Source organism: Chelonia mydas, chromosome 1 (assembly GCF_015237465.2).
Source record: "Chelonia mydas isolate rCheMyd1 chromosome 1, rCheMyd1.pri.v2, whole genome shotgun sequence".
NCBI classification, from domain to species: Eukaryota; Metazoa; Chordata; order Testudines; family Cheloniidae; genus Chelonia; species Chelonia mydas.
The window spans coordinates 220,803,660-220,822,986 of record NC_057849.1 but is presented as its reverse complement, the minus strand read 5'-3'; the positions used below and the strand labels follow the sequence as shown (position 1 = coordinate 220,822,986).

The 19,327-nt window shown below is 42.2% G+C and overlaps 1 protein-coding gene across 2 annotated transcripts in view; it reads left to right on the top strand.

The window, feature by feature from the left end:
* The window catches only part of MRPS35 (mitochondrial ribosomal protein S35), a 55,503-nt gene that overhangs the window by 22,072 nt on the left and 14,104 nt on the right, over positions 1 to 19,327 (top strand). For both annotated transcript variants that reach the window (XM_007056929.4, XM_043532656.1), the window contains exons 6-7: positions 3,284 to 3,393; positions 15,495 to 15,564. In XM_007056929.4, coding sequence (XP_007056991.4) covers positions 3,284 to 3,393; positions 15,495 to 15,564 — 180 coding nt within the window. The remainder of the gene's footprint in view (positions 1 to 3,283; positions 3,394 to 15,494; positions 15,565 to 19,327) is intronic.

Genomic DNA, 19,327 nt, shown 5'->3' with positions numbered 1-19,327 from the left:
AGGCCCCACTACAAACCTTTAACAGATGCTGACCTCTATGTGATGTGAAGGTCCAGGTTTCAAATTCATGTGTAGGGAATTTACAGTTGCATGTTACAATGTGTTTTTTTGTTTTCTTTCAAGAAACTGGTTAATATAATTAATAGACAGAACCTTGTTTAAAACAGAACTTACAGTTTAAAATAAAATCTGTAAATTGTGGTGTGACATGCAACAAAATACAGGTAATCCACATTTAGGTCATTTGTCAAACATTTTGATTGTGATGTCACATGCTAGCAGACGTCCATTCTCTCTGTAAGCCCGTCTCCTCTACACATTGCTAAAATTCTATAAATCGTTCTTACATAGTGTGGACCTAGAGGAAAACAATCTTCCTCAATAGCATTGCCATATTGTCTTAAATCATAAGACCTTCAGAACAGGTAACGTAGCTTTTGTATATTTATTTGTAAAATGTTATGTGAAGTTAGTGCTGTGACATTTTTAGTGCTACTTCCCAATTTTTTTCCCTCTTGTTGGTTAAAGACATATATTCCAAGTTCTGTGCCTCAGCCATTTTTGGGTCATTAATTTAATCCTACTCATTATTAATCTAATACATTTTTCCTGAAGTTTGTTAAAGCTTCCTAATTCTTTTAGCCCTTTAGCTACCATTGACTCAGGGCTAGTCTACACTAGAATTGCTACAGTGACGCAGCTGTAGTGCTGTTAGGGCAGACGCTCTATGCTGACGGGAGAGAGCTCTCCTGTCGGCATAATTACTCCACCTCCCCAAGCGGTGGGAGAGCTTCTTCTGCCGACATAGCACTGTCCACACTGGCGCTTAGGTCTGTGTAATTTATGTTGCTCAGGGGGGTGGCTTTTTCACACCCCCGGAGCAACTTGAGTTATACCAAAGTAAGCGTGAGTGTGTACAAGCCCTCAGTCTGGGGGTTTTATCTGCCATTTGTTGACAAACCCCTCCCTTCCCTACCTTCCTTTGACTGGTGGGGGTGTTAACAGGCCACTTCGCCTTGAATGGTCTCTTGAAAATGTGTCAACTACTGATACTAAACAATCTGTTCCATCTTGTATTTATCTGTGACACTGAGGCTATGTCTACAATTACAGTGATACAGCTGCACCGATGCTGCTGTGCCATTGTCGCGCTTCTGATGAAGATGCTTTAAGCCGATACAAGAGGGCTTTCCTCTCGGCTTAATAACTCCTGCCTCTGCAAGAGGTGGTAGCTATGTCGGCGGGAGAAGCTCTCCCACCGACATAGTGCTGTCCACACCAGCGCTTAGGTTGGTATAACTTTGTTGCTTTGGGGTGTGGATTATTCACACCTCCGAGCGACGTAAGTTATACAGAAGTAATTTGTAGTGTAGCTATAGCCTCTGTAAGTTTCCCAGACCTGAAAAAGAGCTCTGTGTAAGCTTGAAAGCTTCTGTCTCTCACAAACAGAAGTCGGTCCAATAAAAGATATTACCTCATCTCCCTTGTCTCTCTAATATCCTGGGACCAATATGACTACACCAGCACTGCATCTTCTTTGATTGTCAGAGCACATACTGGTACTCTTAGTGCACAGAAGCAGGGTCCACGTGGCCAGTTAATGCACAGCAGGCTAGAGCACCGTAGATTTATACTCCAGCTTGCTGCACACAGTCACCTCATGGACAAGCCCAAATTCTCATCTTTGAGCAGTCCCTCAAAGAGCTACAGTGGCTACTGCTTGTTCCTTGCAGTCTTCCTTTTCAGAGGAATTAGTCTATTGATGGTTAGCAGTAATGCCTTTTAGAATTTCTCAACTGTCTTTCACACTGATGGATTCTAATATGTCCTCCCATTGCTCCTCAACAAAAATTTGTCATCGTGAAATCTCATATCCTTGTACAGGTGCATTCCGTGAATCCATTATTTGCTAAAGTGAATTCAAGTATGTCATAGCCATGGGGTGGGCAAACTTTTTGGCCCGAGGGCCACATCGGGGTTTCCAAACTGTATGGAGGGCTGGGTAAGGAAGCTGTGCCTCCCCAAACAGCCTGGCCTGCCCCCTATCTGCCTCCTCCCATTTCCTGCCCCCTGACTGCCTCCCTCAGAACCCCTGACCCATCCTATCCCCCCCTGCTCCTTGTCCCCTGACTGCCCCCTCCCGGGACCCCCGCCCCTAACTGTCCCCTGTTCCCCATCCCCTGACACACACCCCTCCCTGAACCTCCTCCCCATCCAATCTCTCCCACCTCCCTCTGTCCCCCTAACCGCCCTCTGGGACTCCACCCCCATCCAACCCCCCCTGCTCCCTGTCCCCTCACTGCCCCAACCCCTATCCAAAGCGCCCCCCGGGACTCTCACGCCTATCCAACGGCCCCTGTTCCCCATCCCCTCAGTGCCCCTCCTCCCAATCCAACCTCCTCACCCCCTTACCATGCTGCTCAGAGCAGCAGGAGCTCGCAGCCCTGCCGCCTGGCCGGAGCCAGCCACACTGCCTGCACTGCACAGCAGGAACGGAGGGCCAGAGCACTGGCGGCATGGCGCGCTGAGGCTGCGGGGGAGGAGGGACAGTGGGGGAGGGTCCAGGGGCTAGCCTCCCCGGCCAGGGGCTGGGCGGGACAGTCCCGTGGGCCAGAGTTTGCTCACCTCTGTCATAGCTACTAGTACCAGTTTATCATTCTTACTTAGATTCTGTACATAATCGTAGATTCGGGTTGATTTCCTCTTAGCTGGATTCTTTTGCTTATGCATTGTAAAGTTATTTTTTCTGCATCTAAGGGCTATAGGCTTGATGCAGGAACTATGGGGGGGAACTCTGTGGCCTGTGTTACGCAGCCTATATGGTCAGTACGATCTCTTCTAGCCATAATAGCTATGAATATTTTTGATGCATGCTTGTATTTGTCAGTTGGGTAATGAAAATCCCCCAACAAGTGTTGTGGTATTTTGGAGTACCTCCGTTTTAGTGTCGTCCTGTTTTTTAGACATTTAAGACAAGCATCTTTGAAATATCTGAGTAGTAGTCCTAGTGATCTGCAAAAGATACATGTTTGTTTATTTTCTCTGCATCTGGATAAAAGGAGAGACAGACAAATTCACTCCAAAACTTTGTTCTCAAATGGTCCCTTGTCTATATTTTAAATATTTTTGACAAGTAATGCTTTTGAAGACAACTCTATGAATGCACATATCTCAATTCATGACTTTTAATTCCTCAGTAAAAGATACCGTCTAGCTAATTCTAAAAACATTGTGTGGATTGGATCTGCAAAAGAACTAACGATGTTTTCTCTTGTACTTCAAGGTTAAGCTTTCCAAATTGAACTTGGATGACCATGCAAAGAAGAAGCTCATTAAACTTGTAGGAGAGCGGTACTGCAAGGACACAGATATGCTTACCATTACAACAGACAGGTATGGTAACACAAGAAAAATGTCTGTAGCATTGGCCTTATTGAAAAGTAGTGAAGGCCTGTTGCATTAATATATCAATTTGTCTTATTAAACTCATGTCCCTTTCCGAACTAAAATCAACTGATTAAATACAATTACAAGTATTCAGTTCGCAACTATATGTTTGTAAAGGCAAATCTTATACGTATCTAAAGTATCGCCAGGTGCTGAAGAAATGCATATTTGTAAATCATTATTTTAAAATCGTTTAAAAATGTGTGACAATTGGATTATATGAATTTTACCAACACTAGAAAGAGCATCAAGCAGAAAACTAAAAGGGCTTTGTTCCAATCCAAACATTTCTTCAAAACTCTCATCTATTTCTAGGTCACTAATCATTGCAGTTATTTACAGTTACATTTCAGCAGGTTGCCTTGGAGGAGCCTGTTTTCTGTCTCTTGCTGTGGCATTTAAGAGGATAATCCAGATATGAAGTTGTTTATAAACCAAAATATCCTACAAATTCAGAATTTAATTCAGTAGTGGGGTAAAATCTGTTGATTGTATACATGTTAGTGTTTGTAAAGCATTACCAATATAAAAGCACTAACTAGGTAATCTTCAGAACACTTATGCACATCAGCAGTATTATCCTCATTTTACAGCTGGGGAAATTAAGGCACCGAGTGTTGCTCAGGGTTTCATAGCAAGTTACTAGAGCCAAGTTCAGAGCTTCGGAGTTCTGGCTTTCAGTCCCATGTTCAGTCCACTTCATCATGTAACCTTTTAAAAAAAAAAAAAAAGAAAGTGTGTGTGTGTGTGTATGTATGTATGTATATTAAGTTAGTGTATATCTTTCAGTGGAAAACTACATAACTGAGGTCAAAATAAACATAAGGTGCAACTTTTTGGTCATAGGCCTTTGCATTCCAAGTTGTTCACAAGAGATTATCTGTTACAACTGGCATTTATTTAATACAATTTTGTAAACTTCTTTACTGACTTCATAGGTTTATTTGAGATTAGTAGCAAAATGTTAACTTAAGGTCCCTTCTGCCGATCTGCAATGGCTTCTGTAATGGAAATTAACAATCTCAAACTGCACTTTGAAAGAATAAGACTATAACCTTGATATCTTTGGTAATGTTAATTTTTAACCTCTTAATAAAACAGATTCTAATGTCCAAAACTTTGAAGGAAAGCTGTTGCTCCATCTACAAGGCTTTCTACATTGGCCTAAGGTACACTATTCAAACTGCTGTTTGTAAAGTGCTGTGAGGTACCTTGAGCATGAAATGTACTAGAGCAAGTTACACTCAGTTCATTTAAGGGCTTTTCCTCTGTGGAAGGAGTATGGGCAAAACGTCTTGGGGCTCTTTTTCCCCCCTCTCCTTTTTGTGACTGTTGGTTCCATCATGATCCTTATCTATTTAGATGGATGCTGAAAGTGGTTCTGTTGAGAGCAATCTCGCCTACTTTCTACGGTTAGACAACTTGGTTAATGGTAAAGGGTTGTGTTTGAGTGAAATTGAAAAGGCAAAGTAAAGACTCGTCTTGGAAGGAATTTTGCCTTTGAGTTCATGCAGCAGTTCTTTGAGTGATTGTAGACATGTATTCCACTCAGGTGTGCACATGCCCCTCGCACCAAAGCCAGAGAACTTTGCTTAGCAGTGCCTGTAGGAGTGGTACTCATGTCTTCTCACCCCTTAGCCTATTTAAGGTCCTCTCCCCTTCCTAGACTATTCAATGGCTGTGCCGCCCTGACCCCTTCAGCTCAGGCTTTCTGGTATTTTATTGTATATAGTTAATAGTTGGTCAATAGTGTTTAGCAATACCCCTAGGTTTAGTTTGTAGTAGTTATTTAGGATAGATAGTTACCCTGGGTAATGCCTTTATTGGGGTGTAAACATTCTTTCGTGTGAGGTGGATATTCCCAATAGCGACCCCTCACGTGTGTTGTTGGTTGTGCCTGGGAGAAGAGCATGTTATAGAAAGGTGCTCCATCTGCAAAGAGTTTCAAAAGGAAATGCAGGTGGAGCAGTCCATGAGGCCCACTTTGGCACTGGGGATGTCCACAGATCATCCAGCTCCATGCTCTTCTTTGGAGCCAACACGAGATGCTTCTCTGGGTTAGAGGTCCGGTGCTTCCCTTCGTCCTCTGAGAAAGAGGTCCCATTCCAGAGGTCAGAGATTTTTCTTTATCTTCCAAGAGGGGGAATGACCAGCACTATGATTCCTCCCGTATGTCGGATGGAGCTGGGTTGCCTAACTGCTTGCTGGTACTGTGCCAAGATCAGTTGGACACCGTACAGTTGAGTTCAGCACCAGCTATCTCTGTGCCATTGGCCTTGCAGACAGCATGAGATCTACTCTCCCTCTCTGTTTCTGATTCCCCAATAATTCAGGAGCATTCAGCTGCCATGGCAGCTGCTGCTTCTGCTGTCCTCTTGGCACCATCTGTTTGCAGAGTTATCTTGTTCGTCAGCATCATGTACCACACTGCTGAACACTCAGAGTTTAGAGTTGCGCTCAACATCCTTTTTGTTGCTGTGGGGGGTCTCTTCGGCATCGATGTCATTGCTGCAAACCTCTTCTTGGGATTGGTACTGGCCTCTGGGACTACCGTTTGCTCCAGTGCATAGTGGAAGCGTGATGCCTCTTTCGGTGCTCATTCATCATCGGTACTGATGCCATCTCTGTATTGGTTTTCGGACGAGGCTGGTTATTTGCTTGCCCTATCGGAGGCGGCTCCTCCACTACCACCGGCCAACTTCCAGGGCTTGTTCAGTTTGAGTTTAGGGATGTTTTCCTCTTCATCCTTTCCTTCAAAGCACCACTCTAGGAAGTTCTCAAGATCTTCCTCAATCACCATCAGTATTGAGATCAGCACCATTCCCGCATAAGGGATGGAGCCTCTGGCCTAGTACATACTAGCCACCCTGACCCTTATTCCCAGTGGCCCACTTGGAATTCATGGGATGTTCCTTGGTGTACAAGATCCTGTTCTTCAAAGTAATCCAGGGGAAGGCTGCCGATTCTGGCTAAAATTTCTCTTTCTGAACCATCTCTATTACAGGCACAATCTGAGGTCGTTCCTCCTGAGCTGGTTCAGCCTGATGCTCTCATGCAGGAGTCTCCAGTGACCCCACCCCCTTCTACTTCCGGCTCGCCTGATGACCCTATGATACTGGACTGTTCTTCCCTGGTGCCTGAGGATTTTAAGTTATACTAGGGCCTCCTGAGGCACATGGCTTCCATCTTGGGCATTCAAGCTGAGTTTGTGCAGGAGAATACACATACCGTTGCTGGATATTCTCCAGTTGTTAGCTCCAGGTCAGGGAGCTTTCCTGATAAATGAAGCTCCCTTGGAGCCTGCCAAGTCCTTGTGGAATATCCCAGCTTCATTACCGCCTACAGCAAAGCTCTCTGGAATCAGTGTTGTGTTCCTTTGCAGGGCTTCTAGTGCTTCTGTTCCCATCCAGTTCAGTCTCTCATTCTAACAGCATTAACGACAGAGCGTGACAGAGGAGATGTAAGTCCACCATCAGGGACAAAGAATCTAAGAAGATGGACTTGATGGGGAGAAAAATGTACACATCTTCATGATTACAACTGCACATTGCAAATCAGCAGGCGTTGTTATCTAAATATGATTTCATCAGTTGTGTCGCTATGTTCAAACTCACAGATAAGTTGCCAGAAGTGCCCACTTAAGAGTTTACGGCTTTCATTGCAGAAGGTCATCTGGTGGGCAAAGCTTTGCTGCAGTCAGCCCTGGATGTGTCATACGCTTCTTCCAGAGCTATGGGATCAGCTGTGACTGAGAAGGGCCTCATGGTTGCAAATTCCAGAAGATCTCCTGATGTTCAGTAGAGCACAGTAGACTTAGCTTTTGATGATTGGCTTTTGTTTCAGTAGAAAACTGATGAGACTTTACATTCTTTTCGGGACTTTGGGGCTAATTTGTTTGTTGGGGGTTTCTACCTGTGATGAAGTAAGGAATTTTCTTAATGGTATGCATGAATACTGTGTGTCTCAATTTCCCTGTGTTCTGCATGTTTAATGAGGTGGTGGGAGAGGGTGTGTGTTTGTTACAGAGGCGGTGTGACCTCGCTTAGCAGTCAGAGCCCCAGGTATTGGAAATTGGGTACCCTAGCAATTGGTGACCAGAAGGCCCACCCCATCTTGGAAGTCAACCAGTTCTGACCAGTGGGGGAACAAAAGACAAGAGAGAGGGCCCAGGTGGCCTCTTTACCTGGGACCGAAGCCAAAGGACGGAGGAGGGGCTATTGGGGAAGGTGATATACGATGATGGGCTGGAAGGAGGGGCAGCTAGACTGGGGACTGAGGGAGCAGCCTGAGCCCATCGGGACTGGGGCAGACGCAGATAGACTGTGGACCCGAGGGCCTTGAGAACTTCCTATGCTGGGTTCGGACATTCAGTAAACCTTTCTGTTTTAAGCTGGCGGAGAGTCACTGCAGTCTAGAGATCAGGGTTCCATTGCTGCTTCTGGGTGTGGCGAGTGAACTCCCTGGGGGAGCCCATGGTGAGAGACAGGTGTGCAGATGGCTCAGAGGTACAGTTCCAGGAGGTGGCAGGGCCAGAGGGCATAGCCCTAGAGAGAAAGAGAGCAACCTTCATGGAAAGCTGTCGCACTGAAGAGGGTTACTCTGAGGGACCGTATGGAGCTGAGAGAGCACAGGGCCTGTGAGTCCTTGACAATACTCCAGCCACAAGGAGGCGGCATTATAGAGGTCAGCAGTAACAGCATCAATATCACTCACAGCTATTTTTCTGTCAGTGGTTCTTCCCTGTTATGCGGCAGGACTTATCTAGTAGAGGACATGGATTGTGGAGGAGAAATAGGCCCTCTGGGTCTAATTTTAGCTAGCTAGCTGGTCATCCTTCAGTGAGCGAGCAGCCATTTTGACTTTCAGATCCAGGGTAGCATTCCTGTTGTGACTTCCATGTCTCTATCTGCTCAGATTGGGGACAGGTTGTCTTCCTTTATCCATGCGTGGGATACAGTAATAGACAAATAGGTCCTAAGCACCATTCAGTCTCTGTGCATCTCTCTTCCCTACCCCTTCCTGCTTCAGAACCCCTCTCACAAGCCACTGCTCTTTCAGCAGGTCCACACTCTGCGTGCTTCGGAGCTATAGAAGAGGTCCCTCTGCAGCACTGGGGAAAGGAATTCTATTCCTGGTATTTCCTGGTCCCCAAATTCAAAGGAGGGATGAGACCTATTCTCAATCTCCACTCTCAACAAATATATCAAATATGGGAGACTCCATATGGTCACTCTAAGCAGCTATTCTTCTGTGTTAAATCACAACTGGCTTGCTGGCCTGGATCTTCAGGACACTTACTTTCACCTGGTGACTTTTTTCCACAAGCCGCCAGAGGTTTGAGATTTGTTGTGGCAGGTCAACATGATCACTACACAGTGCTACCCTTTGGCCTGTCCTCACTTCCTTGCATTTTTACCAATGCATGGTAGTAGTGACAACATACTTCAGAAAAAGAGGAATTCATGTCTTCCCATACTTGAACAATTGCATAGTGAGGGGCAAGTCTGGTCACTTGTCCAGTTCACATTATGCCTTTCTCAATAGTCTGGGTCTTGAACAAGATTAATACCACCTCAGAAAATCAAGCTCATTGGGGCCCTCTTTGATTCTACAAACGCAAGGGCATTTTTGCCAAATGAGTGATTCCAGGCAATTAGTCACCTGTCTGTGTCTCTGTTCTCACCCTTCTGTTCCAATCTGAGTGTTTCTGAAGCTGTTAGATCAACTTCAGCCATGCTTGAAAATGACGAAGGTACAATCTTGCATTCTGGTCCAAATAAGGGTTTGGCCATATGACCTATCACCCAAATTGTCAAGCATTGGACTGTCAAGTTCGAGTGCCTCCAGAAGGTCTGGATTCCTTCCAGTGGTGATTAGTTCAGAGCAGTGTATGCCAGGGTGTTGCCTTCGCTCGCCCCCTCTGTCCCAGGCAGGATCATAATTACCAATGCTTCCATAACAGGTTGGAGGACACATCTGGGGGAATTGGAGGTTCAAGGTTTGAAGATGGAGCAGGAAGCATCTCTTCATATCAGCATCCTGGTGCTTTGAGTCATTTACAATGCCTGCAAGGTATTTTGAGTGCAGCTCAACACTGTAGCAGTTCATGTACCCACCACCACCACAACCTATTATGTGAAGAAGCAAAGGGGAGCTCGCTCCAGTCAACTTCATCACCTCTTGACAAAGCTTTGGCAGCTCTGCACCAAAGATAACATCACTCCTGCAGTTGCTTATTTACCAGGGGTCCGGAATTACTTGGCCGATTGTCGTGGCAGGAATTTCTCCTAGAATCATGAGTGGTCTCTGAAAAACAGCATGCTAAGGTCCATCTTTTGTTTGTTTGCATCTGTTTGCAATGAAGGACAACAAGCAGTGCGGGTCCTGAGTAGGTCTCAGTCCATGTTTCCTGAGCAATTCATTTAATCTGAATAGTGGATCAATCCTGATGTATGCTTTCCCCCAATCCAAGTCATTCCTGAGATGAAGATGGATCATATCATATTGAGTCTCATCACACCAGCTTGGCCAAGATTGCATTTCTCAGTGATGTTTCTTTATTCATGTTTGCAAGATTGCTACTTGGTCTTCCATACCTACTTCTACCAAACATTATGATATCACGATCATGTCCAAATCAGAATTGAATTTTGGGAAGGCATTTTTGCAGTTGCTCTTTAAAGTAGACTCCAAGCCCCATCTCCTCCTGATACTGCTTTTGAGTCACCTGGGTGGAATGCATGTCTGCAAAGCACTCGAAGAAAAGATGGTTATTTACCTGTCCTGTCACATTATTCTTCAAGATGTGGATGCAGATGTTTATTTCACAACCAACCCTACATCCCCTCTCCATTAAAGTCTCAATTATTGATGTTTGGTATGAAGGAGAACTGAGAGGTCAGGGTTGTGTTGCTCTTAAATAGCTTGGGGAGGGCCTAAAAGGCCAGTGGTTATGAGCACTACCTGTATGGGTACTGCTACGCAGTGTTTTCTGACTTTGGTGCACTGGGCCGTGTGCACACCTGAATGGAATACGTGTCTGCACCCACATCTTGAAGAGCAGTTACAGTACAGATAAGTAACTGTCTTTTTCGCTGATTAAGAATGATGCAACTTGTTCAGTATTCAGTTATAACATACATAGCTTTTCAATGTGTCAACACCTTACTAGCTTTGATGCTGACACTAAGCTCTCTAATCATGGTTACCAGTTATGAATTTTAGATACTAGCCTTTGGGAAATTTGCATCAGAATTGTAAATAATGATTCATCTCGTTTCACCTGCAGAAGTAATTTATTTTTCCAATAATCTGGCAGTTTCGAGTTCAAAATTCATTAAATATCCTTTCCAAATGGCTTGTGGTGTTCAGAAGAGCTTCAGACAAATTTCATGGCCTCAGCAAAGTACATAGCACAAGTATTTACTTTTGCTTGAGGAATAAAAAAGCTTTTAATATTTCTTGAGCCTTTCTGCTGTAATTAAACTGAATTTCAAAGCTGTTCTTTGTCAGTCTCGAGTTAATTGAAAGTAAAAGTACAACTTAGCTGTGTTCAGAAATATGAAGCAAATTATGATAAATTTAGAATTAATCATGGACACCTGCATTTTGTGTATTTCGTTTGGAACACTAGTTAGATACACTACTTCAGTTACAGGTTTATGTATATATCCCAGACTTTGTCCAAAAGTTTTGAGGGTTGTCATCCAAATATGCATATGTGGTGACAACACTGATTCCTAACTTTATTTCCCATTTTATCCTCAGTACTGTTGTTAGTACATTCTTTGGCTCATGCTTTTTAGGTTATTTTGTGTAACTATTATGTCCTTTAAGTTTTAGTGGTTGTAATTTATTAGTTGATTGAAGCATTTCTATTAAGGTTATTTGTTTTTATGAAAACATCTTCCACCAGGGGGCTGTAAAGAACCTCCAAGTGCAGGAAGGTACTGGAAAACAATACTTTTTGCTGATTATGTTCTAGAGGTGGGAGAGAAATCTGTGACGTTCGTATATCACAAGACTTACATTTGTTTAATATTATTTTTAAAAATTTTAGTTTGCTTTCCTGATGCTTAGTTTTTCCTTCAGTGCAGTTCTCTTTGTGCTCAATCTTATTTTTAAGAAATAACTAAGAGTCAAACTGTTACCTCAAAAATTCCCAGTTAAAAATCCTGTGAAGCAAGATTTTATATGTTCTCAAAGCTGCTCAGGTGGTGGTAGAGGCAGGCTGCATTTGGTGACAGAGTGGTTTGGCCCAGCTCCCATTTGGAGGCTGGATATTTTTTAATTACACTAAACTAAAAGCAAGCCCTGGGCACAGATAGAGAAATTGAAGGCTTCTGCAGCTATTATGAAAGTAATAGTGTAAAAATGGTTTATGTTCTTTGAAGAAATATTCACTCTTTAAATAGTGAGAAATTAGATTCAGTGTTGCGGAGTAGGGGCAATGGTTGGCAAGTGTTTAACACCAATTTAAGCTAGTTTAAACAGTAGATTGTATACTTTACCTTTGTGACCGTTGCTAACATGCTGTGATCTTGACGTCTTTCATGCCGTGGTTGTCCACGTATCTGGTTCTGTAAGTCAAAAGGACTTGTCCCTATGTTGAGCATCACCAATAATAGGTTTCTGCAGGACAGATGAGTCAATTACACCTGTGTAACCCCATGGCTTTTAATGAATTTGCACAGGTCTTGCTGCTTTAACTTGTTGAGCTGTTTTGTTAATGCAGAAGGCATAGAAACCAACACCCTCAATCTTAATTCTGTCTGCTCCACAAGGTTAGTGGAAATTAAAAGCAGCAACAATTAACAGACATGTCTCCAGATGCACAAAAAGAACAGATTGTGTTCTACAACCATCCTCACAGAAGAAATCCTGCCCTGGTTTAAAAACATCTGACCCGATTTGCAGGTACTTTACGCCCAGGCTAACTTAATCAGTTGTGGGTAAAGGTTAGAGCCCATGCTCCAGTTTAGCTCAGGTCGTCACCTATCCGTTCTGAAGTGAGGATACAGGCAGTCAATCGCATGCTGATAGTCCTCGGTGTCTGTCCCACAATTCCCCCAAAGAACAGACAAGTTCTTCTGCAGTTGACAGGGAAAATATCCTAGGTTGTCTTAGCACACAGAATCATGGGATATGCCCCCAGACACACATGGATGAGTGCAGAAACAGAAAACACAGTAATGCAAGTAGGACTTTTGTTGCGGGGATCCTTACACCCAGGCAAGGCTAGCAGGTGCCCAGATCCAGTTGCCAATCACCTGCATTAACTGTGAAGACGTACTCCACACTTAGTCTCTGACAAAGCCTTATCTTTCTTACCTAAAAAGAACAGGTTGACCACAATATCCTTTGTAATGAAGAAATTTTAGTTTCTCTGCAATCCCTTTGTCATCAGTTAGCCCCCTTGCTCCCTGGTATCCCCATGATTCTCTTGTAGGCATCCTGTTTCTAATACTTGCAAAACTTCTTGCCTCTTCTTTTTCCTTTAGTTATTTTTTTCCAAAATTCCCTCTTGCCTATCTTACATTTTTTCCTGCCATAGCTGGTTCCTTTTTATTGGCTTCACTTTAGCTGGATTTCAATTTTTGAAGGATACCTGTTTGGCTCAAATACTCTCGTCCTTTGCCATGTAATCGTAGTGTGATTTGGGGTTTTTTTTCTTTCCTGCTTTTTTTAGGGGAGTTAAGGGGGCATGCCACCTATACATACCTTCTGTGATTCTTATAGGGAATGCTTAAGTAATTCCCTTGCTTAGTGAAAAGATTTTAACTTCCTCACTTTTTTAATTTAAGGTCTTTTGAGGTAGCCTTCTATTTTATTTTAAATCTACTCCCACTGTTATTTAGTGGTCAACTATAATTACTTACTGACGCAGCTCCTGTGTTTTACTTAGGACTAAATCTGGCATAGCTACTCCTCTTGTGTGCTGTAGAAGAGCTTTTCCAAAAAAGCAGTCCTTTTAAGACATTGAGAAATAGCTTCTCTAAACCCTGTCTTGATATGACACTGGTACATTTTCTGTAAGTGAAGGAGTACTTGTGGCACCTTAGAGACTAACCAATTTATTTGAGCATAAGCTTTCGTGAGCTACAGCTCACTTCATCGGATGCATACTGTGGAAAATACAGAAGACGTTTTTATACACACAAACCATGAAAAAATGGGTGATTATCACTACAAAAGGTTTTCTCTCCCCCCACCCCACTCTCCTGCTGGTAATAGCTTATGTGAAGTGATCACTCTCCTTACAATGTTTATGATAATCAAGGTGGACCATTTCCAGCACAAATCCAGGTTTTCACCCCCCCCCCCCCAAAAAAAAAAACAAAAAACCTCACTCTTCTGTTGGTAATAGCTTATCTAAAGTGATCACTCTCCTTACAATGTGTATGATAATCAAGGTGGGCCATTTCCAGCACAAATCCAGGGTTTAACAAGAACGTCGGGGGGGTAGGAAAAAACAAGGGGAAATAATCACCCATTTTTTCATGGTTTGTGTGTATAAAAACGTCTTCTGTATTTTCCACAGTATGCATCCGATGAAGTGAGCTGTAGCTCACGAAAGCTTATGCTCAAATAAATTGGTTAGTCTCTAAGGTGCCACAAGTACTCCTTTTCTTTTTGCAAATACAGACTAACACAGCTGTTACTCTGAAACCTGTCATTTCTGTAAGTGGGTACTTGAATCAAGCATTATTACTAGTTTATTAAATTGTAGTTTTCTCTAGGATCTCTCTCAACATTGCACATGCAATATCTTTCCCGATCCAGAGGCTGGTGGTATAAACTTATTAGTACGTTTACATTTTTAGGCTTGGGAATTAAGATTTGTATGGATACCACTTGTATTTCCCTTTTCATTCAAACTTTTATAGAGGTTGGTGGTAACTTCTAAGTGAAGTTGGGTCCAACACTGGGAAAACAGAGTAGGAGGGGTACTACGTCCCCTGCTGACACCACCTCCTGCCTTATGGAGGGAGGTGGGAAAGAGTCACTGGCTGCTGCACTGCCTACTTTGCTGGACTGTGGGACTACCTGAGAGCTTGGAGCAGAAGAGGTGCTGTACTGGCCCTAGCCCAGGAGATCACTTAAGACAGAATGACTCTCCTTCCTGCACCCTATTGTAACTCAGTAGAGAAGGGAGAAACTGATGATGAGCACCCCACCTTTCAGCCTGGAAAGAAGCCCACAGATACGTTGGGGGAGTTAGTGTGAATGAGAGAGAGAGTTGGAGGCACAGTGTGTTTAACACCAGCTTCATCAATTAAAGGATTGTGACAGCTAGTCCTATTGTCCTTATGTTATTTCTGGAAGTAATTCAGTCTCCCTCTGGACCTCCAGATCAGCACCTCTGGTTTCAAGATACATTACTTGGGTTCTGAGATCCACAACCTGTTTGTTCCTGTTGCATACCTAAAGCACTTGGCCATGAGGCAAAAGAAGTGCACACTATAGTCTGTACAGTATCCTTCCCTTTCTGGCTACTTACACTTAGGGCATCTTTCTCTAACTTTGGTATTAGGTTGACCTAAGTTTTCTTACATTAGAAGCTAATGTTTTATTTAAAGTTTTATTAGTTTTTCTTCATTTGCTAACTGAACAATATACTTTTCTCCGTACCAGAGTCTCATGCTGTCTACACTTACCTGTGCTCGCTGAAAGCAGAATTTCCTTGAAGACTGGCTCTGGCCAAGAGTGCAGAGACTTGAATGGTTGCTGAATATGTGCCCCATCGGTTCTAGTTTATTGTCATAATTTTCTCCCAATGGCCAGGTGCAGATCAGTCACTGAAGGAAATATTTCCTTGACATCACACTAAAAGCCTAAAAATCTGTTTAAATCAAATTTTATTCAGAAATGTACAATGAACAATTAACTAGGAACTGAAGTGATACAAAACCTTCCCAGAGTCTGGGGACACAGATTAAACAAACAAAAAAAAATCTCAGCTACTTATTCTTAATTTCCAAAAACAGAATAGCGACTATTTCAAAATAGTTTTCTAAATTTGTTTTTGTTTGGTTTTTAAATTTCAGGTGTCCATTAAGGAGACAGAATTATGACTATGGAATCTACCTCCTCACAGTTTTGTACCATGAATCGTGGGTAAGCAATTGAATGTAACTAGCAAAATAAACAGTTCTTTTAATTCAGAAAAGATAACACTTTACCTAGGAACACATTTAGTTAAAAATCCTGACTTGTGTGGTGGGTGGAATCAGTCTGCGGCTTCAGCATGCTTGGAAGATTTACAAAAAGCATAACAACCCTATTCTGTCCAACGTGAACCACAGAAAGCACTTCTAATACCTTTCCAGGATGCCACTATTTTATTGGTTACTTGAATTCATATGCCCACAATAAATATCCCCTCACAAGAGGTTTTAGAAATAAATTCCTTTCTTCTGACAGGAATTAAGAATAATTTTGATTGCATTTATCCCGATCCAGTATTAAAAAGCTGAACGGAAATGAAGCAGCTTTTTAAAAGATTTCAACTGGCTATTAAATGCACACAATTGAAAATTAGATACGAAATCAGTGTAAAACGTTTGTTTTTTTAAAATGTGGTTTTATAATATCGGATTATCTCAACCCAAAGCAAAATATAGAGAAGCAGGAAACAAAATTTTTTTTGGACAGACTTGGGTTTAAAAAAAAAAGTTAATTGGTTAAATACTCAAGTGATAAAATCAAATTTGTTTCTAAGCAATGAATAAAGTTATTTTAAAGGTATCCCAGATTATTTGAATCTTACACTTGTCTTAAAATATGCTTTTCCTTTTGGAAAATATTTTATATTCAAAACACATTATTTAGATATGTACAACTTAATTAAGAACAGGTATGTATGTGCCTAGTGAGTTTCACAAAAGTAGTGACCTTGTGGTGAGTGAAATATTCTCCCATGGTGGATAGAGGGAGAATAATTTTGCATTTATTGCAGTTCGGTCTTTCTTTTTCTTTCTTTCTTTTTTTTTGGTTGGCCCTACCCACCTCCCAATTGCTGAAGCTGTCAACAGGAGAATCAGTTGTGGTGTGTTATCAAGAACACTTGTACTTTAGGAATGAGAATGAAAAACTGTTTCATATAGGCCATCAAGTGGACATAAGACAACTTTTCAATCCATACTCTTTTCTCTATCAAAATTTATCCCTCAACTGGCCTGTTAATTTTCAGTATATCTACTTCTCCCATGACTTCTAGTCTTTCCTATTGATTACAAATATTAAAATGCATTTTCAAAAGAATATTACATTATATAGAATGATAAAAGCAACATAACATACTTGCAATAAAAAGGAATGTTGAAATCCCATACTTACATTTTGGATAGCTTCTATTTGTTGCAAGGAAGTAACTGATAAATATGACCTTATTTGGCTGCCACTGCATTTGGCATTTGTACAGCATGCATGTTTTCACACTGTATGTGAGCAGGTATGTGTACAATCATAGTATTTTTTCCGAGTATGTAAAATGTAGCAGACTGGTAGTTCTCAAAATACTGATTTTAAAAAAATAGTACAGTCGGTTAACATTAACCATCTCACTAATTATATTAGGATGAAAATAAGTTAGGTACTTCCTTCCCAGTCTCTCTCAATCATCTTAGTTGTGCCTTAGTTGTGTCACTGCATTTGTTACCCATCCTTTATATACTCCTTTTTGAACCTAGCAGTATTTAGTCAGAGTGGAGTTAAATTGGATTGTATTTTCAGTCTTACCTTTGTATGAGAAGACCTTCAGCTTCCCTTCATAATACTGTTTTTTAGTTGACTTTCCTGTCAGTGGTTGTGATCTTTTCCAGTAGCATTTAAGTCCCCATAATCAACATTCTTTAAGAAGTCTAATATTTCTGCCTTCAGTCATTTTAGTTACTCCCTTAAATACGTAATAACTCATTTAGTGAGGAATTTCATTTGATCAGAGACTAGCTTGAAGGATGCGTATGTTGTAATTATAGACAACATGCTATTAAATTTGACTTATGAATTTATATTTTAAAGAATAAGTTTTATGGATAAGCTTTTACTTTTCAGTGGTACGTTACCAACATAGGTATTTTCTTTTTAACAGTAACACAAATCTCGAACTTGGATGACAGATCAGTTTCCAGTAGCAGAACAGTGACAACAGAGACTAAACACTGTTCCTTTTTTATTAATTCCAGGCAAACAACACATCTGTCCTTTGCTCTAGCATTACTTAGTGATAGAAGTCAGGGCCATATGATATTGACATGTGAGTGCTTGCTGTGTATTGAATACGCACAAGTCTCTTGCCCTTTTATTACCTTTCAACTTCCATGTTAATATTTGATGAACTCGTCAATCAGTTGTAATTGTCTTTGATTTCCGTGAAAAATTGATGGTCTGCTGTGACATATTTGATTTTTTCCATGATCAGTGGTAATCCCTTTTAATAGACCTGCTGAAAGATAGTTTTGATGCATTTTGTTAACCATAAGCAAACAGGCTGTAATCTATTTTAATCTGTGTGAACTTTAAATATTGATGGGGATTAGTCCTCCCTATAGACAGTAACATTAGACAAAAGTAATCTCCAGATTTGGTCATCTTGCCAACAGCGTGGTGCCACCTTGCATGAATGTGCTTGGTAGAATGCAATAAGAAAATGAGGCCAGTAGTTCCTTTCCATGTTGACTGTTACTGCTTTTGTTGCAGTTTTTGATGTGAGTCCTAAAGACCCAGTACTTGCTGTTTTAGTTACTGTAGATCGAGGTGGGCAAACTTTTTGGCCCGAGGGCCACATTGGGGAATAGAAACTGTATGGCAGGCCATGAATGCTCACAAAATTGGGGCAGGGGTGCAGGTTCCAGCTGGGGGTGCGGGCTCTAGAGTGGGGCTGGGAATGAGGAGTTTGGGTGCAGGAGGGTGCTCCGGGCTGGGATCGAGAGGTTTGGAGAGCGGGAGGGGAATCAGGGCTGGGGCAAGGGGTTGGGGTGTGGGGAGAAGCTCAGGAGTGCAGGCTCCGAGCGGCGCTTACCTCAAGTGACTCCCGGAAGTAGTGGCAGGTCCCCTCTCCAGCTCCTGTGTGGTCAGGTGGCCCCATCCTCAGGCACCACCACTTCAGCTCTTATTGGAGCGCCGGAGGGGGCCATTGGAGCACGTAGGAGCTGGTGCGGTGCCATGCTGTGGCTTCCAGGAGCCGCATGGTGTGGCCTCTGACCTTGCGCCCCGGCCAGAGCTGAGGAAGCCCCAGACCCCACTTCCCAATGGGAGCTTGTAGGCTGGCTTAAAACCGCTCATGGGCCGTAGTTTGCTCACCGCTGTTGTAGATCCTCTCTAATTTGTATTAATGACTGGAAGAATTGTTGTGAACTACTGAATCTTGCAAGTTAACAAGTATTGGAACAAACAGAATATGAAAACCAAGGGCTGTATGTAGGTCAGGAAGTGTAGTTATCTTTTAAGTGTCACTTGGCTTTAATTGTTTGATGTGCCACAGCATATGTACTAGTATTAGGAGGTAACCTGTCAAAATAATTACATGTTAGGATATACCATAGGCCTCATATTACTAATTAAACCTTTTCTGAGAGGTGGTAGGTGCCAATTTCTATGTGGATTGTCCAGTGCTTGGTAAATTGCATGCTATTGAGCTGTATAAAGTGATGCTGCAGTAGTAAAGTGCTAATATAACTTTGTTCCTAAGTAACACACACATAGTTAATTCTGGGTTGGTTGGTTTTTAAAAAAAAATCCCCTGTGGATCACTCTTTGCAGAAAACTCACTTACTTACTTTTTTTTCCCAAAGATTGCCTTCCAGGTCCAAGTTTGGTCTTGAGGCGTATTTCTTTTCTAACTGAGGTTTCAATCCAAGGACCAGGTCCTCTAGTAGTG